Source organism: Ctenopharyngodon idella, chromosome 4 (genome assembly GCF_019924925.1).
Source record: "Ctenopharyngodon idella isolate HZGC_01 chromosome 4, HZGC01, whole genome shotgun sequence".
Classification (NCBI taxonomy): domain Eukaryota; kingdom Metazoa; phylum Chordata; class Actinopteri; order Cypriniformes; family Xenocyprididae; genus Ctenopharyngodon; species Ctenopharyngodon idella.
Window position 1 is genome coordinate 16759606 of NC_067223.1, and position 26461 is coordinate 16786066.

General features: G+C 37.6%; 1 protein-coding gene and 1 long non-coding RNA gene across 15 annotated transcripts; one reads left to right on the forward strand and one right to left on the reverse strand.

Annotated features, from left to right (window-relative positions):
- The first annotated feature begins 4940 nt into the window (after positions 1–4940).
- Positions 4941–22209, forward strand: LOC127510439 (uncharacterized). Of its 14 annotated transcripts, none has more exons than XR_007929632.1 (8): positions 4941–5113; positions 5974–6063; positions 6231–6843; positions 9342–9591; positions 10100–10160; positions 13226–13327; positions 19983–20070; positions 22068–22209. It is a non-coding gene; the product is annotated as an uncharacterized LOC127510439 (long non-coding RNA). The 14 variants fall into 14 exon arrangements; XR_007929630.1 differs by having other exon boundaries at positions 19983–20095; positions 22068–22206; XR_007929639.1 differs by having other exon boundaries at positions 13226–13274; positions 19983–20095; positions 22068–22206.
- On the reverse strand, positions 20666–26353 carry fbxo7 (F-box protein 7). The gene is made up of 10 exons (XM_051889950.1): positions 26207–26353; positions 25865–25992; positions 25442–25634; positions 24265–24507; positions 23734–23878; positions 23567–23650; positions 22304–22399; positions 22046–22222; positions 21915–21961; positions 20666–21215 (listed from the first exon to the last, which is right to left on the reverse strand). Exons 2-10 carry the CDS (start codon positions 25984–25986, stop codon positions 20907–20909), a joined length of 1416 nt encoding a protein of 471 aa, XP_051745910.1. The 5' UTR covers positions 25987–25992; positions 26207–26353; the 3' UTR covers positions 20666–20906.
- Positions 26354–26461: the final 108 nt, after the last annotated feature.

Genomic DNA, 26461 nt, shown 5'->3' on the forward strand with positions numbered 1-26461 from the left:
GCAAATCGAGTTTAATGAACTGAAAATCGTTTCGCCCTCCTGTGGTGATTTGAGTGAATTACACCATTGCAAATCGAGTCTAATGAACTGAAAATCGTTTCGCCCTCCTGTGGTGATTTGAGTGAATTACACCATTGCAAATCGAGTTTAATGAACTGAAAATCGTTTCGCCCTCCTGTGGTGATTTGAGTGAATTACATAGTTGCAAATCGAGTCTAATGAACTTAAAATTGTTTCGCCCTCCTGTGGTGATTTGAGTAAATTACACCATTGCAAATCGAGTTTAATGAACTGAAAATCGTTTCGCCCTCCTGTGGTGATTTGAGTGAATTACACCATTGCAAATCGAGTCTAATGAATTTAAAATCGTTTCGCCCTCCTGTGGTGATTTGAGTGAATTACACCATTGCAAATCGAGTCCAATGAATTTAAAATAGTTTCACCCTCCTGTGGTGATTTGAGTGAATTACACCATTGCAAATCGAGTCTAATGAATTTAAAATCGTTTCGCCCTCCTGTGGTGATTTGAGTGAATTACACCGTTGCAAATCGAGTCTTATGAATTTAAAATCATTTCGCCCTCCTGTGGTGATTTGAGTAAATTACACCATTGCAAATCGAGTCTAATGAATTTAAAATCGTTTCGGCCTCCTGTGGTGATTTGAGTGAATTACACCATTGCAAATCGAGTCTAATGAATTTAAAATCGTTTCGCCCTCCTGTGGTGATTTGAGTGAATTACACCGTTGCAAATCGAGTCTTATGAATTTAAAATCATTTCGCCCTCCTGTGGTGATTTGAGTAAATTACACCATTGCAAATCGATTTTAATGAACTGAAAATCGTTTCGCCCTCCTGTGGTGATTTGAGTGAATTACACCATTGCAAATCGAGTTTAATGAACTTAAAATCGTTTCGCCCTCCTGTGGTGATTTGAGTGAATTACACCGTTGCAAATCTTGTCTAATGAATTTAAAATCGTTTTGCCCTCCTGTGGTGATTTGAGTGAATTACATAGTTGCAAATTGAGTCTAATGAACTTAAAATCGTTTCGCCCTCCTGTGGTGATTTGAGTAAATTACACCATTGCAAATCGAGTTTAATGAACTGAAAATCGTTTCGCCCTCCTGTGGTGATTTGAGTGAATTACACCGTTGCAAATCGAGTCTTATGAATTTAAAATTGTTTCGCCCTCCTGTGGTGATTTGAGTGAATTACACCGTTGCAAATCTTGTCTAATGAATTTAAAATCGTTTCGCCCTCCTGTGGTGATTTGAGTGAATTACACCGTTGCAAATCGAGTCTTATGAATTTAAAATTGTTTCGCCCTCCTGTGGTGATTTGAGTGAATTACACCGTTGCAAATCTTGTCTAATAAATTTAAAATCATTTCACCCTCCTGTGGTGATTTGAGTAAATTACACCATTGCAAATCGATTTTAATGAACTGAAAATCGTTTCGCCCTCCTGTGGTGATTTGAGTGAATTACACCATTGCAAATCGAGTTTAATGAACTAAAAATCGTTTCGCCCTCCTGTGGTGATTTGACTGAATTACACTGTTGCAAATCGAGTCTTATGAATTTAAAATCGTTTTGCCCTCCTGTGGTGATTTGAGTGAATTACACTGCTGTAAATCGAGTCTAATGAACTGAAAATCGTTTCGCCCTCCTGTGGTGATTTGAGTGAATTACACCGTTGCAAATCTTGTCTAATGAATTTAAAATCGTTTCGCCCTCCTGTGGTGATTTGAGTAAATTACACCATTGCAAATCGATTTTAATGAACTGAAAATCGTTTCGCCCTCCTGTGGTGATTTGAGTGAATTACACCGTTGCAAATCGAGTCTTATGAATTTAAAATAGTTTTGCCCTCCTGTGGTGATTTGTGTGAATTACACTGCTGCAAATCGAGTCTAATGAACTTAAAATCATTTTGCCCTCCTGTGGTGATTTTCGTGAATAACGCTGTTGCAAATCGAATCTAATGAATTTAAAATCCTTTCGCCCTCCTGTGGTGCTCTTTGTGAATTACACCATTGCAAATCGAGTCTAATGAAGTTAAAATCATTTTGCCCTCCTGTGGTGATTTGAGTGAATTACACCGTTGCAAATCGAGTCTAACGAATTAAAATCATTTCGCCCTCCTGTGGTGATTTTCGTGAATAACGCCGTTGCAAATCGAATCTTATGAACTTAAAATCGTTTCGCCCTCCTGTGGTGATTTGAGTGAATTACACCATTGCAAATCGAGTTTAATGAACTGAAAATCGTATTGCCCTCCTGTGGTGATTTGAGTGAATTACACCGTTGCAAATCGAGTCTTATGAATTTAAAATCGTTTCGCCCTCCTGTGGTGATTTGAGTGAATTACACTGCTGCAAATCGAGTCTAATGAACTTAAAATCATTTTGCCCTCCTGTGGTGATATGTGTGAATTACACCGTTGCAAATCGAATCTAATGAATTTAAAATCGTTTCGCCCTCCTGTGGTGATTTGAGTGAATTACACTGTTGCAAATCGAGTCTAACGAATTAAAATCATTTCGCCCTCCTGTGGTGATTTTCGTGAATAACGCCGTTGCAAATCGAATCTTATGAACTTAAAATCGTTTCACCCTCCTGTGGTGATTTTCGTGAATTACACCGTTGCAAATCGAGTCTAATGAATTTAAAATCGTTTCGCCCTCCTGTGGTGATTTGAGTGAATTACACTGCTGCAAATCGAGTCGAATGAACTTAAAATCGTTTCGCCCTCCTGTGGTGATTTGAGTGAATTACACCATTGCAAATCGAGTCTAATGAACTTAAAATCGTTTCGCCCTCCTGTGGTGATTTGAGTGAATTACACCGTTGCAAATCGAGTCTAATGAATTTAAAATCGTTTCGCCCTCCTGTGGTGATTTGAGTGAATTACACCATTGCAAATCGAGTTTAATGAACTGAAAATCGTATTGCCCTCCTGTGGTGATTTGAGTGAATTACACTGCTGCAAATCGAGTCTAATGAACTTAAAATCATTTTGCCCTCCTGTGGTGATATGTGTGAATTACACCATTGCAAATCGAATCTTATGAACTTAAAATCGTTTCACCCTCCTGTGGTGATTTTCGTGAATTACACCGTTGCAAATCGAGTCTAATGAATTTAAAATCGTTTCGCCCTCCTGTGGTGATTTGAGTGAATTACACTGCTGCAAATCGAGTCGAATGAACTTAAAATCGTTTCGCCCTCCTGTGGTGATTTGAGTGAATTACACTGCTGCAAATCGAGTCGAATGAACTTAAAATCGTTTCGCCCTCCTGTGGTGATTTGAGTGAATTACACCATTGCAAATCGAGTCTAATGAACTTAAAATCGTTTCGCCCTCCTGTGGTGATTTGAGTGAATTACACCGTTGCAAATCGAGTCTAATGAATTTAAAATCGTTTCGCCCTCCTGTGGTGATTTGAGTGAATTACGCTGCTGCAAATCGAGTCTCATGAACTTAAAATCGTTTCGCCCTCCTGTGGTGATTTGAGTGAATTACACCGTTGCAAATCGAGTCTAATGAATTAAAATTGTTTCGCCCTCCTGTGGTGATTTTCGTGAATAACGTCGTTGCAAATCGAATCTTATGAACTTAAAATTGTTTTGCCCTCCTATGGTGATTTTCGTGAATAACGCCGTTGTAAATCGAATCTTATGAACTTAAAATTGTTTCGCCCTCCTGTGGTGATTTGTGAGAATTACATCACAGCAAATCGAGTCTCCTGAATTTAAATGTTTCACCCCCCTGTGGTGATTTTTGAGAATTACATCACAGCAAATCAAGTCTAATGAACATAAAATAGTTTTGCCCTCCTGTGGTGATTTGAGTGAATTACACCACTGCAAATCAAGTCTAATGAACTTTAATTGGATTTGTCTTCTGTCCTCTGTTCTTCTGTAACATACATTTATATACACAAAAGACCAGACTTTCGCGTTCAAAGGCAGACAATTCTCTTCTGTGCCACAGAGCTTCAAATCGAGTCTAATGAACTTAAAATTGTTTCGCCCTCCTGTGGTGATTTGAGTGAATTACACCATTGCAAATCGAGTCTAATGAACTTAAAATCATTTTGCCCTCCTGTGGTGATATATGTGAATTACACTGCTGTAAATCGAGTCTAATAAACTTAAAATCGTTTCGCCCTCCTGTGGTGATTTGAGTAAATTACACTGCTGCAAATCGAGTCGAATGAACTTAAAATCGTTTCGCCCTCCTGTGGTGATTTGAGTGAATTACACCATTGCAAATCGAGTTTAATGAACTTAAAATCATTTTGCCCTCCTGTGGTGATATGTGTGAATTACACCGTTGCAAATTGAGTCTAATGAATTTAAAATCCTTTCACCCTCCTGTGGTGCTCTTTGTGAATTACACCATTGCAAATCGAGTCTAATGAATTAAAATCGTTTCGCCCTCCTGTGGTGATTTTCATGAATAACGCCGTTGCAAATCGATTCTTATGAACTTAAAATTGTTTCGCCCTCCTGTGGTGATTTGTGAGAATTACATCACAGCAAATCGAGTCTCCTGAATTTAAATGTTTCACCCCCCGTGGTGATTTTTGAGAATTACATCACAGCAAATCGAGTCTAATGAACTTTAATTGGATTTTTCTTCTGTCCTCTGTTCTTCTGTAACATACATTTATATACACGAAAGACCAGACTTTCGTGTTCAAAGGCAGACAATTCTCTTCTGCGCCACAGAGCTTGTATCCAATGTATGTGTATGAAGTAACTTAGACTCAGGCTTTGTAAAAGACGATCACTGCATCTGTGGGATTTAAACATGTTTGTGGTGCTTTTTTGTTAATGATTTGAAGTCTCAAATGTGATCTCTATAATATGAAAGTAAAGTGCAGTTTAACATCCGCTCCACTAGGCGGCAGAAGCGAGTTTCACCTTCAGTCTGACACTTCGGCTGCTTGACAACAACATGACGCTTGATGACAGTCACAACAACATGTGCAGATCCTGCAGATGAGATGACAGCTCTTAATGGCACTTTAACAGCACATATTCCAGCACAGCTGCAAATAAAACGACACACAGACGGATCAAATGTGTCACGCGACTCACCTGTAAGTAACTTTCCGCTTAAAGTCAATTTCTCTTGTCAAATGAATTGCTCGCACTGTATAGCAAATCAGTCGCTAGTTGTAGCGTTACCTATTTAGACTGTGAATGAATCTCCCTCTGATCTTCACACTATAAAGTGGAATAAGAGGATATTGCAGTCGTTACTGGATTCCTGTTAGAGTCAGCAGGAGTTGTGTGAAGCTCTGATGTTCTTCTGCTGCTTTTTGCTTTTCTACTCCCTGTTATGACTGGTGTATAAGAGGAAAACACAGACTTTAAAATGGTATTTTAATTAAAAATGTCATAATATTACAAGCATGAAACAGTAAAGTAAAGAGCAGTGACTATAGTCTGCTGAAGAAAAAACCCAGGCTGGTTTTAGAGGGATTTTGGACACTTTTTTTAGTTGACCAGGCTGGTCTTTGATGGTCAACCTGGGAGACAATCTAAAAGACAAGCAAAAACCAGCTTGGCCAGCCTGGGAGACCAGATTAAACCAGCTAAGATCATCCAACCAGCCTAGAATAGTTTGTTTTTTTGTTTGTTTGTTTTTCAACAGAGCGACACTTTGTTACTGGTTTTCATTGCGTAACATTTCTGTAATCTTGTTCTGATGTTTTGTAGGTCTGACATTTTTTGAATAGGAAGTTAGTTTTTAGTTCTATTCAGTGTTTTAATAATTTTGTGACCTGTAAGACAGTAATTGAATTAATAGCATCATCAGAACTAAAATGAGACGATTGTATAACAGATTTAATTCAGACTATTTTTTTAGTCATATATATATATATATATATATATATATATATATATATGTGTGTGTGTGTGTAATGAAGTCTTTGTTTCTGTCGTGATCCTACAGAATCAGTGATGTGTTGTGGCCAACAGAAGCAGAGCTCTGGGACGTGTGGACAGACATTGGCTGTAATGATGGTCATCTGCTCATGGACAGGTAATGTATAATGTTTTACTGTGCTAAACATGTAGGTTCCTATCATTTTCTTTTTGAAGGGCCTCCCCGTTGAAAAGCAAATGATGGGAACCTAAATGGTTGGGGAAGGGACGGGGGTGAACAATTTTTATATACAATAATTTATTTTTTCTCGTTGTGTCCAAAAGCATAACCACTGCTGGTGATTGTGCCGGAAGCTCCGGGGGGAGACCGCACTGGTATCCCCCTCCTTTGGGCGCGCCATTCACACTCACACCACATTCACTCCGATCGCAGAGACCTGGCTGGGATCGAACCAGCAACCTCTGAACCCGTGAGGCAGCGCTCATATCTGTGAGCTACAGATCTCTTGTTTGAAGATATAAAGGAACTTGTATTTCACTGTTATCCTGAGAGTTTCCAATAAAGCAGTTAAAGTGAGATTTGAACCCATGTCTTCATCACAGTCTAGTCCTCAGAGAACATGTGTTTATCCACTCGCCCATCCTGGATTTTCTACAACAGCTGCTTTTTGGCACACTTTGTCTAATAAGAACAACTGAAAGTAAGCAATAGTGGGATTTGAACTCAGGACGCTGTGATGGAAACACAACACTTTATTTCCTGAGCCACTGAGACTACAGAGATGACAAATGTTTTGAACAGGTTTATCCAGAGCTTTGTGTTAAATGATGAATAACTTTAACAGTTGTGGGATTTGAACCAGGACTCTCATGTTTGAAAGGGAGACAACTATCCACTGAGCCACAGAGCCTGTGATGTACTCCTACTGTTTTTCAGGTAATTTAGATTTAAAGTTTACCTTTACATGTGGTAAAAGATGGTCATCATTGATTGATAATTTATTGACTATTCTGTCCAGAAATAAACACAAAAATCTGCGAACGTTTTTCTTTAGATTTATTATTCAGTTACGAGAAAACCAGAAGTACTCTTGTAGAAATTATTTTATTTCTATAAGAGTCATGTGTGACAAGCTGCTTGAACTGATAGAAAAATATACGCTATAATAAATGTATTATCATTTAAGTTATTCTTTGTACTAGTTGTATCAGTATATGAGTGTGATTTTGTTTCGCCCTCCTGTGGTGATTTTCATGAATTACATAGTTGCAAATCGAGTCTAATGAACATAAAATTGTTTCGCCCCCTTCTGTGGTAATTTTCGTGAATTACACAGTTGCAAATCGAGTCTCCTGAATTTAAAAGTTTCTCCCTCCTGTGGTGATTTTCATTAAATACGCTGTTGCAAATCGAGTCTCCTGAATTTAATTGTTTCGCCCTCCTGTGGTGATTTTTATGAATTACGCAGTTGCAAATCGAGTCTAATGAACATAAAATAGCTTCGCCCTCCTGTGGTGATTTTCGTGAATTACACAGTTGCAAATCGAGTCTCCTGAATTTAAAAGTTTCTCCCTCCTGTGGTGATTTTCACTGATTACGCCGTTGCAAATCGAGTCTAATGAACATAAAATAGCTTCGCCCTCCTGTGGTAATTTTCGTGAATTACACAGTTGCAAATCGAGTCTCCTTAATTTAAAAGTTTCTCCCTGCTGTGGTGATTTTCACTGATTACGCCGTTGCAAATCGAGTCTAATGAACATAAAATAGCTTCGCCCTCCTGTGGTAATTTTCGTGAATTACACAGTTGCAAATCGAGTCTCCTGAATTTAATTGCTTCGCCCTCCTGTGGTGATTTTTATGAATTACGCAGTTGCAAATCGAGTCTAGTGAACATAAAATAGTTTTGCCCTCCTGTGGCGATTTTCATTAATTACGCCGTTGCAAATCGAGTCTAATGAACATAAAATAGCTTCGCCCTCCTGTGGTGATTTTCGTGAATTACACAGTTGCAAATCGAGTCTCCTGAATTTAAAAGTTTCTCCCTCCTGTGGTGATTTTCACTGATTACGCCGTTGCAAATCGAGTCTAATGAACGTAAAATAGCTTCGCCCTCCTGTGGTAATTTTTGTGAATTACATAGTTGCAAATCGAGTCTCCTGAATTTAATTGTTTCGCCCTCCTGTGGTGATTTTCATTAATTACGCCGTTGCAAATCGAGTCTAATGAACATAAAATAGTTTTGCCCTCCTGTGGTAATTTTCGTGAATTACACAGTTGCAAATCGAGTCTCCTTAATTTAAAAGTTTCTCCCTCCTGTGGTGATTTTCACTGATTACGCCGTTGCAAATCGAGTCTAATGAACATAAAATAGTTTTGCCCTCCTGTGGTAATTTTCATGAATTACACAGTTGCAAATCGAGTCTCCTGAATTTAAATGTTTTGCCCTCCTGTCATTTTCGTGAATTACACCACGGCAAATCGAGTCTAATGAACATGTCTTTCGCCCTACTGTGGTGATCAAGTCTAATTAACTTAAAAGTTTCGTCCTCCTGTAGTGATTTTCATGAATTACACCCCTGTAAATCGAATCTTATGAACTTAAAATTGTTTTGCCCTCCTGTGGTGATTTTCATGAATTACACCACTGCAGATCGATTCTAATGAACTTGAAAGAGTTTTGCTGGTTTAAGCTGGAAACATCAAGCGAATAGATGTCGTAAAAGTCATTTTGATACAGACTTTAATAAAGATTAGACTATTAGACCATCGGTCCTTTGTTCCTATAATAACCAATAAAGCTTTACTCCAAAAGTCGTATGAATCTACAAACAACAACACAAAATCATTGTTTTAACTGTGAACAGCAAACGATAAAGAACAATTAGAAAATAATTTTAAAAATTCTTTACACTTGAACAAACCACCCAAAGGGAGTATTTTAGAAGATCTTTTATCGCATATTGTGTTTGAGTGTCATCCATGTGACTCTCAGATCAACACATCCGACATTTTGTCCGTCTTACCCCAGTTCAGTTGAGAGCTGGTTTGAATCATTAAGGCCTACCTATAGATTATACGTTTACGTACTGGTTTAGATGCTGACAAAATCCTAGATTTGTTTTAAAATGTATAAAATACAAATTGGTTTCCTCTACCCAACGGTTGCCAGTGCGACTTGAGTTTGTCGTTTCTTGTATTAATGCTGCTGTCTGATACACTTGTTGACCACAAGAGGGAGCCGGTCATCGCCTGTTTTTCATCTACGTCTTGTTTAACGTAATAAATTCTGATTGTTTTGAGTATGAAAATGTTAAAGTAAACTAGACGTTTAAGAACTGAGCCGGTAACCCAACTTGAAGTCATTTTCAGTGTGTTGGTGGTGAGACACGACTCGTCTGGTAGAAACTGGTGTAGTTTGTCATCCGCTCCTCTAGGGGCGCAAGCGGCTTCACGTTCATAACATCTTGGGATATTGACAACAGCAAGATGATGATGACACCAATTTGACAGTCGCCACACCACGTTCTGATCATTTTACAGTCATAAAAGTACAGATTCTGCAGATGACAGCTCAGTGACAGACTCATAAAGTCACTCAACAGCCCATATTTCAGCCCATCAGCAAAATCAACTGACACACATTGAGATAAACGGCAAGAATCGACCATGTCACGCGACTCACCTGTAAGTAACTTAAAGTGCGTTTCTCTATCTCCATCACTATCACGGATTATATAATAGTCCTCATTTGTTTTTAAATTGTCAATGAAGTTTGTATTGATGTATGTCTTCACTGGTTGATGACTTTGTTCTTTTTTTGAACATCCTTGTCAGAGCTTTAGAAGAACAAATGAAGTAGTTGTTGCTTTACCTTTATGATGTGAATCTAAGGAGGCGATTTCTATAAAGCTTATAAAGTAGAATAATAAGCAATAGGGCTTTTATATGCTGATGTTGTGATTCGTGTTTGTTAATAGAGTTAGTTTGAGTTACTGAAAACATGCCGTTACTAAAAAAACAATCCTTTTTCTGCATCTGAGTTATATTTAAATTCTACTAACAAAAACTTAAAAAAATATTTTTTGGGGGCTTAAAAAGTGAAAATGAAGATTCTTAGTTCTGTTTTACTGGAAGTTTGAATATCCAATATTGAGAAATGTCTATTAATGTTTATTAATGTCTTTCCCTACAGACAAAAGAAGCATGTTGTGGACAGACATTCACTATAATGATGGACATCTGCTCACACATAGGTAATGCTTATGTCTTTGTTCATCTGTTATGATATTCCCTTTGTTATTGATGAAAAAGAAAGCTTGAGGACTGAATGAAAGTTCGCCTAAAAATAATAATTCTGTCATTGTGTCTTACTTTCTTCTGCGGAACATAAAAGAAGATACTATGAGAAATGTGTCATTGACTATGTTTACATGTGCACCAATAATATGGTTATTTCCAAAAATAGGAGTAAGGACTTCTTCACCTCTTCACCCGTTTAAATGCAATTTTCATTATTCTGATTATTCACTAAGAATTGCGGTTATTTTCACCACCATTATTCACATGCACAGCACAAATGATGAACTCGTAGTGTAGGTCTGTTACTGGCCACTGTTTTAATCTACTTACGTCAAATGCAAAACACATTTCTATGATTCATATTGGATTTTTTTGGTGACGCGTCCAAAATGTCTTCATTTTAATGTTAATTGTATTCAATGTAATTTATGTCGCATTCAATGTAACGAGTGAGAACTAATGAGGTTCATTCTCGAGTTACGCAGCACGTTTGAGCTTCCTCAAGAGGTTTGCTCCCGCGCGTCAAGCAGGTTCGGTTGAGCTTCTGTTTATGTTCGCTGATCAATGTTTATATGTGAATAAAAGCCTAAATTAATTCTGTTCATCATATAAAACTATTCAGAAAATTTGGACCAAACCTCTCAATTCATATGGATTAGTTTTACGATCTTTTTTAAGCGTCAAAGTGGTAGTTGTGTAGCTCTCTATGGAGGGACAGAAAGCTCTCAGATTTCATTAAAAAGATCTTCATTTGTGTTCTGAATATGAACGAAAGTCTTACAGGTTTGGAAAGACAGGAGTGTGAGTAAATGATGACAGAATTTTCATTTTTGGGTGAACTAATTCGATCAAAGTATTGTGTTTCCATGAGATAAAGTTTAATCTCAATATTATCTAAATCTTATTATAATCACATTATAAGGGTGCCTGTAAACATAGTTGTTGTTTTATTTTCTCCATATAACACAAGTCAGTGGTCACCAAAATCCATTAGTTACCAGCATTTGTCAAAATATCTTTTTTTGCGTTACACGTCATACAGGTTTGTAACGACATGAGGATAAGTAAATGATGACAGAATTTTCATTTTTGGGTGGACTATCCCTTTCGGTACCCAAGTTTTATTCACTACCCTACAACTCACTTTCATCCTGTCCTCAACGTTATTGGTGGAGAGAATCACCAGAATCACAGAGACAGATTGAAGGCCATAAACTCGAATTCAACAGCATGTGAGTCACACAGCATTCATTCAGCAGTGAAAGGTGATGCGCATATTAAAGGGATAGTTCACCCAAAAATGAAAATTCATAATTTACTCACCCTTAAGTTGTTCCAAACCTGTATAAATTTCTTTGTTCTGCTCTACACAAAGGAAGATATTTGGATGTAGGGGTGGGAATCTTTAGTCACCTCATGATCACGATTCTGATTCTGGGAGTCACGATTCGATTCCAAAACGATTCTTGATCTACTTTTTTTTTATTATTAATTAATTAGTTTACCAACTTAAAAACCTTAAAATAATTACAAATTGAAAAAATTTAATTAAAACAATTGTATGTTAAGAATTTTAAACTAATATAACTTCAAAACATACAAGCAAGTAGCAAATAATAAACAGGAGCAACGAAACATATTACAAGTGATAAACAAATAGTGCTTTCAGTATTTAAGATTATCTGAACGTTTTCTTTCTCATGTTTACAGTCGTTTGATTGTTACATCATAGACAGCGGGAGATCTAATAAGTTGCATTCATGCACACATCTGTTTTGAAATATAATAAGTAATGCTGTTTGTCCTGTCCATTTAATCCCTTAAGTCAAAACTGTGCAGTGAAGCCCGCGAATGTCGTTGTAATTCGCTTCAACCTTTCCGAACTTTATGAAAGATTTTTTACGGAAGGTTCGAGTTTTGTATATGTGTGAGGAATTGGAAGCCAGCAGAATCCGGGTGTTTCTAAAGCACACTCAGCATCATCGTGCATCTGAATAAAAACTAAGCTCAGAATTTCAGAATCGATCCAGAATCATTGGAGAGAGAATCGTGCATCGATGAATCGATTTTTTATTTTTTTTTTCTCTCACCCCTATTTGGAAGAATGTTTGTAACCAAGCAGATCTTGCCCCATATTGACTACCATAGTATTTTTTTTCCTACTATGGTAGTCAATGGGGGGCGAGATCTGCGTGGTTACAAACATTCCTCACAATGATGACAAAATTTTCATTTTTGGGTGAACTGTCCCTTTAAGTGAACATTGTTGAGTGCAGAAGTGTGGAGCACAACATACACCATAATACTAAAGCATCAGACAATGCGGTGTGAAAAAACATTAACACTAAAAATGGGAGGGTTTTTGTTTCTATTTAGTGTTCTTATAGTTTGTGGCCTGTAACACATTAATATAGTTAATCATCACAAATAAAACTGGGAAGAAGGTTAGATCAAGCCAAAATTCATTATTATTGAAGTAAAATAAAATATACTTTTCTATATTTGTTTCACATTGTAATTTTAGAAACATATACACCCATCAGAATATTTCTATGAACTGAAGTGATGGAGTTAATAGAAACATCCTTTGGGGTCAAATTTACTTAAATTACTTTAATTTTTTTTTGTTTTTTTGTTTTTTTGTTGTTGTTGTTGTTGCATTGCTGATGATTGTATATATGTCAATTGACATTTATTAAGTTTTAGACACTTTTAATACAGATTTTTTTTTTTTTTTTTCAAAATATTTGTAGTTGCTTTTTCCTCAAAGTATAGAAACGAACATTATTTACTGTGAGATGCTGGTGGTCCAGTGGTCAGAGCTCATGGTATGAAAACTAAATCTGACGCAGGAGACCAGGGTTCGAATCCCCTCTCTGCTGTGGCTTTTAATGAGTGTGAAGAATTTTTTGGGGAAAAAAAGTTTTTTTTTATTTAAAAAAAAATAAAAAATTGATTTTTAAAAGCTTTTTTCCCTTTCTTTCTCCTCCTCCTTTCTCTTGCCCCGCCTCTCTCCGAGCCCGCCTCTCTCCGAGCCCGCCTCTCTCCACTCTGTTTTACCGCCCCAGGTATGTCAGCCTGTCTGTCACTGCTGTGCCGCTCATCTGTTTTACCGCCCCAGGTATGTTGTTCAGTACATCCGTGTTTCAGTTTTTTGTGCCTTTGCCACCACGCCCTTCTTTGGTGTACCGCCCCAGGTATCCACCTTTGCCGCCACGCCCTTCTTTGGTGTACCGCCCCAGGTATCTGCCTTTGCCGCCACGCCCTTCTTTGGTGTACCGCCCCAGGTATCTGCCTTTGCCATGCCACGCCCTTCTTTGGTGTACCACCCCAGGTATCCACCTTTGCCGCCACGCCCTTCTTTGGTGTACCGCCCCAGGTACTTTGCTGTCACCACAGCTTTCTTTCTGTGGGGTGTTTCCCCACATGCTGAGGTGGGGTTTGAACCCATGCCTCTATCGCAGCCTTGTCCGCAACCAACGTGTGTTTAGCCACTAGTGCCATCGTGGCTTTCACGCTGAGAGTTGTTGTTTGGGGCAGTTTATTGGATTTAATGACAACAATTTAACCTAAGCAATAGTGGGATTCAAACCCAGGATTCCAAGATTAAAGCACCACACTTTATCTCCTGAGCCACTGAGTCTGAAGTGTTGATGTGTGTTTTGGACAGAGTTTAATGAAGATCTTTGTTTATACAATTAAAAAAAACACTCTGCTGTCATTGGGTTTGAACCCATGTCTGTATTGCAGTATTATTTGTAGTTAACATGTGTTTAACCACTGAACCACTGTGGTTTTCACATTTGACAAATGTGTTTAGGGCATCTTGTTGGATGCATACAATTTAATGTATGTAAAAGGGGGATTTGAACTCGTGACTCCAAGATTGAAACGCAACACCTTGCCTCCTGAGCCATTGAGCCTGGGATACTGATGGGTGTGTTGGGCTGAGTTTTATTGAGGGCTTTGTTTTCTATGATGAAAAAAAGTTCATGATGACAAGATTTGAACCAAGAACGCTTTGTATGATAGGCAAGTGACTTACCACTGAGCCACAGACTTTGTGATGTTTGAGTTGGTTTAATACTGTTGACTTTCAGTTTAGCTACAGCATTTATGAAAACAACGTAATGTAAGCAATAGTGAGATTCGAACTCAGGACACTATGACTAAAAAGCAATGCTTTATTACTTGAGCTACTGAATCAGATAGGAATGTTGGTGTTTTTAATGGGTTTTTCTTGATCCAAACATATGAAAGGCAGGTAATTAAACACTGAGCCACAGACTTTATGAAGTCTGAGGTGGTTAATTTCGGTTGATTTTCGGTTTATCTACAGCATTAATTTAAAAAAAAAAAATCAAAGTAAGCAATAGTGGGATTTGAACTCAGGACTCTATGATCAAAGCTTAACGCTTTACCATTTGAGCCACTGAATCTGATGAAGCAGTGGAAGTTTTGAATGGGTTATTCTTGAGAGCTTTGTGTTATATGATGAAAATGTTTGCAATTGTGCGATATGATCCAAGAACCCCACATACAAAAGTCAAGTAATTAACCACTGAACCACAGATTTTGCAAAGTTCGCCATGATTTAATTTGGTTGATTTTCACTTTACCTACAGCATTAATTAAAATTAAAATAATTTAATGTATGCAATAGTGGGGTTTGAACTCAGGACTCTGTGTTTGAAACACAAAGCTTTACCACTTGAGCCACTGAATCTGATAAGAAAAGTGAGAGCTTTGTGTTATATGGTGGGAAAATGTTTGCAATTATGGGACTTGATCCAAGGAACCATATATGAAAGGCAAGTGATTAGTCACTAAGTTTTAAGTGATACAAGAAACTTTACAACCTGCTGGATTTGAGCCAATACTTTTACACCCAAAAGGAAACCTCGAGACACTGTTCTTTTTTTTTAATGATAAATGGTTGTCACCATCATTGTGGATACATACTTAATTCCAATCCTCATTGACATTGCAAGAATTTTCAATTATACTTAAGTTTTAAGTATAATTGAAAATATCTTTTTAAACAAAGCTTTTTTTTAATAAAATTTTTTTTTTTGATTTTTGTGTGAATTTTTTTCTCAATTTACTTGTTTTATATTCAAGCTTGTTATTGTGCCCTTTTGTGGTGGTTTTGTGAATTACAACATTGCAAATTGAGCCTAATGAGCTTAAAAGCACTATACTTCTGTAAGAGGGTGAGGGCAGAAAAACATATTTTGCATTGCAACATGAACAGCCAATAAGAACTATTTACATTATCTATGTTCCGTCCTGTTTTCTGTTAAAACATATTCGCAAATAAGTCAAAAGTGCTAAACAGATTACACATTCCTGTAATGTTTTTTGTGAATTTCATCAAAACAAGTCAAGTGTAATGAACTTAAATGTTTTGCACCCTCCTGTGGCTGTTTTTGTAAACAACACCAATACCAATCGAGTCTAATGAACTTAAATGTACTGTACTTCTGCAAGAGGGTGAGAGCAGAAGAGTATACTCATAGCGCAATGCAACATGAACAGCCAGTCAGATCTGTTTACACTATCGATGTTCTGTGATCTCTTCTGTTAAAATAAATTGATTTGCAAAAAGCTAAAAGACCTAAAACGCTGTGTGCCCTCCTGTGGTAATTTCCATGAAGTACATTCATGCAAATCGAGTCTAATGAACATAAAAGTGTTTCGCCCTCCTGTGGTGATTTTTGTGAATTACACCACTGAGAATCAAATCATATGAATTTAAATGTTTTGACCTCCTGTGGTGATTTTCATGAATTACACCGTTGCAAATAGATTCTAATGAACTTAGTTTCGCCCTCCAGTGGTTATCGAGTCCAATGAACTTAAAATCGTTTCGCCCTCCTGTGGTGATTTGAGTGAATTACACCATTGCAAATCGAGTGTAATGAACTTAAAATCGTTTCGCCCTCCTGTGGTGCTCTTTGTGAATTACACCATTGCAAATCGAGTCTAATGAATTTAAAATCGTTTCGGCCTCCTGTGGTGATTTGAGTGAATTACACCATTGCAAATCGAGTCTAATGAATTTAAAATCGTTTCGGCCACCTGTGGTGATTTGAGTGAATTACACCATTGCAAATCGAGTGTAATGAACTTAAAATCGTTTCGCCCTCCTGTGGTGCTCTTTGTGAATTACACCATTGCAAATCGAGTCTAATGAATTTAAAATCGTTTCGGCCTCCTGTGGTGATTTGAGTGAATTACACCGTTGCAAATCGAGTCTAATAAATTTAAAATCGTTTCGCCCTCCTGTGGTGATTTGAGTGAATTACACCATTGCAAATCGAGTGTAATGAACTTAAAATCGTTTCGCCCTCCTGTGGTGCTCTTTGTGAATTACACCATTGCAAATCGAGTCTAATGAATTTAAAATCGTTTCGGCCTCCTGTGGTGATTTGAGTGAATTACACCATTGCAAATCGAGTCTAATGAATTTAAAATCGTTTCGGCCACCTGTGGTGATTTGAGTGAATTACACCATTGCAAATCGAGTGTAATGAACTTAAAATCGTTTCGCCCTCCTGTGGTGCTCTTTGTGAATTACACCATTGCAAATCGAGTCTAATGAATTTAAAATCGTTTCGGCCTCCTGTGGTGATTTGAGTGAATTACACCGTTGCAAATCGAGTCTAATAAATTTAAAATCGTTTCGGCCTCCTGTGGTGATTTGAGTGAATTACACCATTGCAAATCGAGTCTAATGAATTTAAAATCGTTTCGGCCACCTGTGGTGATTTGAGTGAATTACACCATTGCAAATCGAGTCTAATGAATTTAAAATCATTTCGCCCTCCTGTGGTGATTTGAGTGAATTACACCATTGCAAATCGAGTCTAATGAATTTAAAATCGTTTCGCCCTCCTGTGGTGATTTGAGTGAATTACACTGCTGCATATCGAGTCTAATGAACTTAAAATAGTTTCGCCCTCCTGTGGTGCTCTTTGTGAATTACACCATTGCAAATCGAGTCTAATGAATTTAAAATAGTTTCACCCTCCTGTGGTGATTTGAGTGAATTACACTGCTGCATATCGAGTCTAATGAACATAAAATCGTTTCGCCCTCCTGTGGTGATTTGTGTGAATTACACTGCTGCAAATCGAGTCTAATGAACTTAAAATCTTTTCGCCCTCCTGTGGTGCTCTTTGTGAATTACACCATTGCAAATCGAGTCTAATGAATTTAAAATCGTTTCGCCCTCCTGTGGTGATTTGAGTGAATTACACCATTGCAAATCGAGTCTAATGAACTTAAAATCGTTTCGCCCTCCTGTGGTGCTCTTTGTGAATTACACCATTGCAAATCGAGTCTAATGAATTTAAAATAGTTTCACCCTCCTGTGGTGATTTGAGTGAATTACACTGCTGCATATCGAGTCTAATGAACTTAAAATAGTTTCGCCCTCCTGTGGTGCTCTTTGTGAATTACACCATTGCAAATCGAGTCTAATGAATTTAAAATCGTTTCGCCCTCCTGTGGTGATTTGAGTGAATTACACCATTGCAAATCGAGTCTAATGAATTTAAAATCGTTTCGGCCACCTGTGGTGATTTGAGTGAATTACACCATTGCAAATCGAGTCTAATGAATTTAAAATCGTTTCGGCCTCCTGTGGTGATTTGAGTGAATTACACCATTGCAAATCGAGTCTAATGAATTTAAAATCGTTTCGCCCTCCTGTGGTGATTTGAGTGAATTACACTGCTGCATATCGAGTCTAATGAACTTAAAATAGTTTCGCCCTCCTGTGGTGCTCTTTGTGAATTACACCATTGCAAATCGAGTCTAATGAATTTAAAATAGTTTCACCCTCCTGTGGTGATTTGTGTGAATTACACTGCTGCAAATCGAGTCTAATGAACTTAAAATCTTTTCGCCTTCCTGTGGTGCTCTTTGTGAATTACACCATTGCAAATCGAGTCTAATGAATTTAAAATCGTTTCGCCCTCCTGTGGTGATTTGAGTGAATTACACCATTGCAAATCGAGTGTAATGAACTTAAAATCGTTTCGCCCTCCTGTGGTGCTCTTTGTGAATTACACCATTGCAAATCGAGTCTAATGAATTTAAAATAGTTTCACCCTCCTGTGGTGATTTGAGTGAATTACACTGCTGCATATCGAGTCTAATGAACTTAAAATAGTTTCGCCCTCCTGTGGTGCTCTTTGTGAATTACACCATTGCAAATCGAGTCTAATGAATTTAAAATCGTTTCGCCCTCCTGTGGTGATTTGAGTGAATTACACCATTGCAAATCGAGTCTAATAAATTAAAAATCGTTCCGGCCTCCTGTGGTGATTTGAGTGAATTACACCATTGCAAATCGAGTCTAATGAATTTAAAATCGTTTCGGCCTCCTGTGGTGATTTGAGTGAATTACACCATTGCAAATCGAGTCTAATGAATTTAAAATTGTTTCACCCTCCTGTGGTGATTTGTGTGAATTACACTGCTGCAAATCGAGTCTAATGAACTTAAAATCTTTTCGCCCTCCTGTGGTGATTTGAGTGAATTACACCATTGCAAATCGAGTGTAATGAACTTAAAATCGTTTCGCCCTCCTGTGGTGCTCTTTGTGAATTACACCATTGCAAATCGAGTCTAATGAATTTAAAATCGTTTCGCCCTCCTGTGGTGATTTGAGTGAATTACACCGTTGCAAATAGAGTCTAATGAATTTAAAATCGTTTCGCCCTCCTGTGGTGATTTGAGTGAATTACACTGCTGCGAATCGAGTCTAATGAACATAAAATCGTTTCACCCTCCTGTGGTGTTTTGAGTGAATTACACCGTTGCAAATCGAGTCTAATGAACTTAAAATCGTTTCGCCCTCCTGTGGTGATTTGAGTGAATTACACCGTTGCAAATCGAGTCTAATAAATTTAAAATCGTTTCGGCCTCCTGTGGTGATTTGAGTGAATTACACCATTGCAAATCGAGTCTAATGAATTTAAAATCGTTTCGCCCTCCTGTGGTGATTTGAGTGAATTACACCTCTGCAAATCGAGTCTAATGAATTTAAAATCGTTTCGCCCTCCTGTGGTGATTTGAGTGAATTACACCTCTGCAAATCGACAACACTCTGTTACCTCAGCCACTGAAACTTGTGTTTGGACTGGTTTTATTGAGAGCTTTATGTGATTTAAAGAAACAACCTCAACCACGTCTTTTTATGATTTGCAAAAGGGGGACTGAACTCAAGACTCCATGATTGAAACACTTTATATCCTGAGCTACTGAGTTTGTGGTGTAAAGGAGTGTTTTTCCTATGTGTTTTGTTGGATATGATGAAAACACTCATAGCTGAAAGCAAAATTGGATTTGAACTCCACGTGTGTAATAACTTGTATTCATTTTATATACTGAACCACTGAGCTTGACAAGGCAAGGTTACTTTTATACACAGACACTTCAGAAATCATGGTATTTGAATCAAGACTTTGAGCCTTTAGTGAATCAGGCCTTTGTTAAATTTTCATACTTTTAGAACCTGTATTAAATTTCTTTTAATTCACTTTGTGGTAATACCATAAATCGCCTAATAATGTTAGAAAGGACTTTTTTTCTGTCTTTATTACTCATCTACTGGAAAGTAGTGCAGAGATCCACAGTATGGCTTGATTATGGCATGTGCCAATGGCTTCTTTGCATAAGACGCCATGCCACATAATGTTAATACCACCTCTCCGTATGTGTGTGAATAATTAGTAAGAATGACTTAACACCCTGTTCTCTTACAGATCTCGCTGTCGCCCTGTGAGGAAACAGAAAAACCAGAGTCACCTCCATCCATAACTTCATGCCTCTTCCCGAGTTTCAGAGATCCAAGTGAGCCAGGCGAGTCCAGACATGTGTAATGACACCTTTCACAAACCAATCATGAAAACGTAATCTACACATCATTATTCAGTTAAATATGAAGTGTCTGTATAATTTGTTTTATTTGTAGTGCTTGCTTTTTTCAGGCAGGGCTTGGCAAACTAATCCAATTAAAAACTTAAAAATCACCTGTGGTGATTTGAGTGAATTACACCATTGCAAATCGAGTCTAATGAATTTAAAATCGTTTCGCCCTCCTGTGGTGATTTGAGTGAATTACACCATTGCAAATCGAGTGTAATGAACTTAAAATCGTTTCGCCCTCCTGTGGTGCTCTTTGTGAATTACACCATTGCAAATCGAGTCTAATGAATTTAAAATCGTTTCGCCCTCCTGTGGTGATTTGAGTGAATTACACTGCTGCATATCGAGTCTTCACATTTCCTTCATAAATGAAATTCAACCCTGCTGTCTCCGCAGCCATGGTGGAGAACCTGGCGCTGCGGGACGGGCAGGAGGGCGTCAGGGCGTTCCTGGAGAAACGCAAGCCGGTGTGGAGCAACAGTGACAAGGAAGCCCACATGTGACTCCACAAACACACCGAAGCAGTCAAGACTTTTTATTGAAATTTTTTTTGCGACTCAAACACATCTTGCTTCTTTAATGTTAATGTCTTAGTAAAGGAATAGTTCATTTTTGGGTGAATTATTCCTTTAATGAATCTATTTCAAAAGCGTCCCAGGAATGCTTTAATTAATGAAGAACAACAACAACAACAAAAAAAACGCCATCAAAATAATTTTATCCTCTACTTGTTTGGAAAAAATAAGTCTGTGGGTTGAAGCTCAAATGAAACCCCTCCTGATGTCTGCTGGTCGATTCCCTCCCGGCCTCAGACTCCGTCGGCCAATGGGAACGTCCGCTCCTGGGAGATGACCCGGGAGTGGGCCAATGGGGTCGAAGCGTGGGCGAGGCAGGATAACGGGCGATTGGTCGTAGTCTCCACCGATGATGCCGGGAGGGTAGAGGGGGAGGGGGAGGGGAGCCGGGCCGGATGGGAAGGGGGAAAGTGGGAAAATCGGAGGCATGTGTTGTGGATAAAAACGCCTTCTCTGTAAATTCTCCTTCCTCTGTTTGTGCTTCTTTTTGTAAAGCTGAGGGCAAAAAGAAATGTCAGATTTATTTATTCTTTATATTATTTATTCTTTATACAATACAGATTGTTTCACAGCAGCTTCAGGGAAATAACAGAATCAATGACGCAAACTTCATCAGATATGAGACAAATTCTCTGAAGCTCATCAATTATGAAACAAGTTCAATTCAACACTGTAAGAACAGTGTTATTAAGTCAATATTGACTGAATTCAGTTCAATTAAGGACAGAGTTAAGAGTTTAAAATAGCAACTTAAAAAAAGTAATTAAATAAAAAATATAATATTCAGTTTACATCATTTGGTGACTCGTGGGTCAGTGAATATATAAGTATAATTGTATATCAAAAAAACTATTATTTCTGTATTATCTGTTTCAATTTGTTAATTTTTTACAGTATAAAATCACACAGTGTAATTTATGTATCAATATGATTATTTATTTTTAAATTAATAAAAAATAAAATTATTCAGATTGTGTGCCAACTCAAAAAACATAATTAATCTTTTCATAAGCATAATAAAAATAAATAAACTGCTAAACTGAATATTGTATTGAATATTGAATGTTTTTTTGATTATAATATTGCAAATTCTTAACATGATTTTGTTATTTTTTTAAATGTTTTAAAAATTATTGAGTGCCAATACGAGATGAGATGGCTTCTAAATATGACTGGCAGAAGTGTTTCACTCACCTCTCTCCAGTCAGTGTCTCTGTGTTGATTTCCTGCAGGAAAGCGCACTGCAAAACCACACAACATTTGCTCAGTTACATTTCATCTGTCTGATGTGTGTTTAATGTGACTGTGAGTGTGTGTCTTTTTACCCCTAAAGTCTCTGTGCAGCAGGTGTCTCCAGAGTGAGGGATCATGGGTAGCGACGTTCAGGTCTCGGCACACAGCCGACAGCGCGACGAGAGAGACGACGTCCAGCAGCCGCAACACACGCAACAGCAGCTCAGGAGGAAGAACAGCCAGACCGAACAGAGCCGGCAGACCCAGCGCTGCACACACAAACAGCCGTCAAAAACACTCTGAACGGACACGCGTTACTAGTGTGAACACACTGTGAGAGGAATAATCACCCTGTCTGGCAGCGGCCATAAGCGGATACACCAGCTGATCTTTAAAGAGACGAGACAGTTTGCTTAAGTCTCTGTAGACGACGCCTGCGCTGCCACCTGAGGAACGAGACAACTCAGGTAAATCTTCAGGCATCCGTGAACATTAAGTCAACTACCATAGAAAATCATTTTTACATGTTTTAACACAGTTTGTCCAAGAAATAAAACTTGTGTTTACAGTAATTCTCTTACAGTGAAAGTCAGGAAAAGCAAATGTTTCATTTTTTTAAATTTATGACTTTGTAATTTTTAATCAAAATGTCTTTGTCCTATTTTGAAAAAAATATTAGTGATGCACTATATATTGGCCACCATATACTGACCAATATACGTTCATTTTTAATGTTATCTTTATCGGCCCAATAAGAAAATTTGGCCGATATATTAAAGCCGATAAATAGCTGAGACGCTTCAGATGCGTGCTGTTCACCATGATGTTTAAATTGCTTGAAATATGATTGAAATCACTTCAAAAAGGAAAATACATATTTTGTAATTAGGCTCTCAAAAATTATATAAAAATTTGGATTTGGATTTAGATCGGCCAGTATATTGGTTATTGGCTTTCAAACATAAAGAATTATCGGTTATCGTATTGGCCAAAAGTTTCATATACTGATTATCGCCTTTCTAATATAAAGAATTATCAGTTATTGTATTGGCCAAAAGTTTCAAATATTGATTATCGGCTTTCAAATAAAAATAATTATCGGCATTGGCCAAAAGTTTCAAATACTGATTATCGCCTTTCAAATATAAAGAATTATCAGTTATCGTATCGGCCAAAAGTTTCAAATATTGATTATCGGCTTTCCAATATAAAGAATTATCAGTTATCGTATCGGCCAAAAGTTTCATATATTGATTATCGCTTTCAAATATAAATTATTATCAGTTATCGGTATCGGAGAAAAGTTTCAAATATTGATTATCGGCTTTCCAATATAAAGAATTATCAGTTATCGTATCGGCCAAAAGTTTCATATATTGATTATCAGCATTCAAATATAAAGAATTATCAGTTATCGGTATTGGCCAAAAGTTTCAAATATTGATTATCGCCTTTCAAATATAAAGAATTATCCGTTATCGGTATCGGCCAAAAGCTTCAAATATTGATTGTCGGCTTGCAAATATAAAGAATTATCGGTTATCGGTATCGGCAAAAAGTTTCATATATTGATTATCAGCTTTAAAATATATCGAACTATAGGTTATCAGTACCTGCCCAATCAGCCGTCACATAATCATCTGGTTTCAGCACCAGCTTGCGAGAATTCTCCATAGCCTTGTCCATCTTAAGAACAGCTGTTTCACAACAAATAAACAATTACTCAACTGAAGGAAGACAGTGCTGACTAATAACAGCTGCTGTATGCAGATTATCGCACCATTAATGACAAGCGTTTGGCCCATTGGCACGGCGACCACTGACACCAGGCTGTTCTCCAGAAGTGGGTGGGCGTACTGAAGCCTGTACACGCCCCCTGCCGCCCGCCAGCCAATCGGCATCTCGCCTGAGTTCACATTAGAACCCTGAAAGGGAGAATAACCAATTACGTCAAAACTACACATGTGGCGGTAATAAACATGCATGGAACTTATCATTTGCACTTCAAAATATCGTGAATGAATCTAAGTACCTTATTATTATATAAGTACCTTTTGGGAAATGTCGCGCCCCTTACCATAACTGTGAGTTTCAACACAATACTAACTAACTCAACCAGGCCCCGCCCCTTTATTCTGCGTATGAATTATTTAAATGAGGAATATTGTGAAGAAAACTCAAGACTACAATGGAGGTGTTTCAGAGAGTTCAGAAACAGTGACACTGATACAGAGAATAACTCCCACTGGAGAGACTTTGGAAACCAGAGTGAGTCTGAGGGGTCAGCAGGGGTCATCAGGTGAACTCTGACCTGCGGGAGGAAGCCGGTCTCCAGCAGCAGCAGATGCGCCGCAAGCATCAGACAGTCTGATGGTTTCTGACAGCTTGCCGAGTCCAGCAGCCTCTCCAGCGCGTGTGGAATCACACCGTCCTCCTCCGTCTCACAGCACAGCAGTGGTGAAGGAGCGAAGAGCCCGGCACCCACACCCTCCTCATCCTCCATCCACTCCTCCATCCCAGAATCCCTCGCACTGCTGCTCTCTGCGCCACCGGCCTGAGTCAACACAAACACAAACATGCTGACTCACAGCATCAGGGTGTTTGTCATTTCATATCTTCTTTTCTTCAGTTTCTTTTCTTCAGTTCTTGTTGTTTAAAAAATAATGCCAGCAATGCAGTTTTAGGGACCTGTGAAATCCGTTCGATTTTTTTTTTCCTAAATTCTGTGCTTTCTGTGATTGGATGTCCAATCAATTGAATTCATAAAACTTTAACAATTTAATATTTAATTTAATATTTATTAAATTTAACCATAATAAATCCTTACAAAACTTAACAGAAATTATGTTGTCTGTTTTAATTTTTTATTCAATGATGATTTTTTTTTAATCAAAAATTATATCTAATCAATTTAATTGATAAAACTTCAACGATTTAATAATTTATTAAAAAAGTAACAATAATAGTGCCCTATAAAATGTTTTTTTTTTCTTCTGGATTTTCTGGTTTTATGATATAATACAATTGTATTGTCAAAAAATTACATCTAATCAATTGAATTCATAAAACTTCAACGATTTAATAATTTATTAAAAAAGTAACAATAATAGTGCTCTATGAAATGTTTTATTTTTCAGAAATTCTGATGTCTGTTTTAATTTAAATTATATGATTTAATACAATTTTATTATATAAAACAGTGGTAACCAAATAAAGTATAAAACTTTAATAATTTAAATCATGTATTTAAAAGAAATTTGAACAATTTCTGTCATTTTGTGTATATTATTTACATCATCATGCACTGCTGAATGTTTATTTTTTACTGTCTGTACTGTTACCTCTAAATCAAAAGTTTATGTTTAATTATATTACTTTTATATCGACCAGACATGTATATTTTTATATGTTTATGTTTGTAATGGTCCTGAGAGGCTGTGTTATTTTAATTAGTACATTCAGTGCTATATTTCAGGTTGGGATCTGACCTCCTGACTGGAGCCGGGTGTGTTTTCTGAACTGCTGGGGGTTTCTGGGGCAGTTTGTGTTTGCTGAGAACAGCCCTGGGGCAGAATCACACTGATCATATCTCCAGAAACAACCCCACAGGAGGAAAGAGTCTGTCCCGTGTCCAACAGCACCTCCGTCCCGTTCAGAGACAGACTGAACTCCACATCAGATCTACACAGAAGGAGAAAGAGATGCTTCAGATGTTGGGCAGAAATGAAAGTGTGAGAAACATGAATGAATAATACCAGATTTTATGGTAACAGCATCACATGTTTAGGTTTAATCATTACATCAAACAAAAAAACTATTAACACATTTTTTGTTCATTAAAATAAATCAAAATTACCCACAGGAAATAAATAAACTAAACTGAAATTAAACCTAAACCATCTCAAACTCACCCCAGTCCGCACTGAGGCAGCAGCTCCTCACTGACCCGGACTCTGAGCTCGGAGAGAGTCGGCTCTGGTCCGTCCAGCTCCAGTCGGCGGGTCTGTTTGTTGATTCTCACCCTGAGCTTCATTCTGCCCTGCAGGAAAGCAGATCACTCGCTTTCATTTCACCCAAACTCTCCAGAACCGCTTTTACTTTCACTAACAGTCAAACTATACAGCGATATTTCAGCGTCACATGCTGAATTTAGTTCAGTGTTCGGTGGCACTGCAAATCCAAAAAGAAAAGCCTCGACTGAATGTGTTTATTTATATATTAAGGAAACTGAACTGAATGTAAACATCACTTACCTTTCAGATCCGTCAAAGTAGCGCAGAAACTCTGCAGCCGAACAAAACTGCTGAGCGAGAGATTATCAAAATAAAAGTCCTATGCTACTAGCAATTTCTTTTATAAATCTGCCAACTCATTGTGAAGTTTCATAACATCATTTGTCAATCAAATAATAAATATGTATTCAAAAATTTATAAATATGTATTTATAAATATCTAATGTATAAGCTACAAGACTACTACGTAATTTATTTAAAGAGCAACTGTATTAA

Bases quoted from the DNA above. Each gene is read 5' to 3' on its own strand.
- fbxo7 (XM_051889950.1), bottom strand. From the start codon at position 25,986: ATGAAGCTCAGGGTGAGAATCAACAAACAGACCCGCCGACTGGAGCTG. The intron at 23,879-24,264 runs GTCAGAGTTCAC...TCTCCCTTTCAG, and splicing joins AGACCGGCTTCCTCCCGCAG to GGTTCTAATGTGAACTCAGG. The intron at 21,216-21,914 runs GTGAGTGAAACA...TTTTGCCCTCAG, and splicing joins GAGACACTGACTGGAGAGAG to CTTTACAAAAAGAAGCACAA.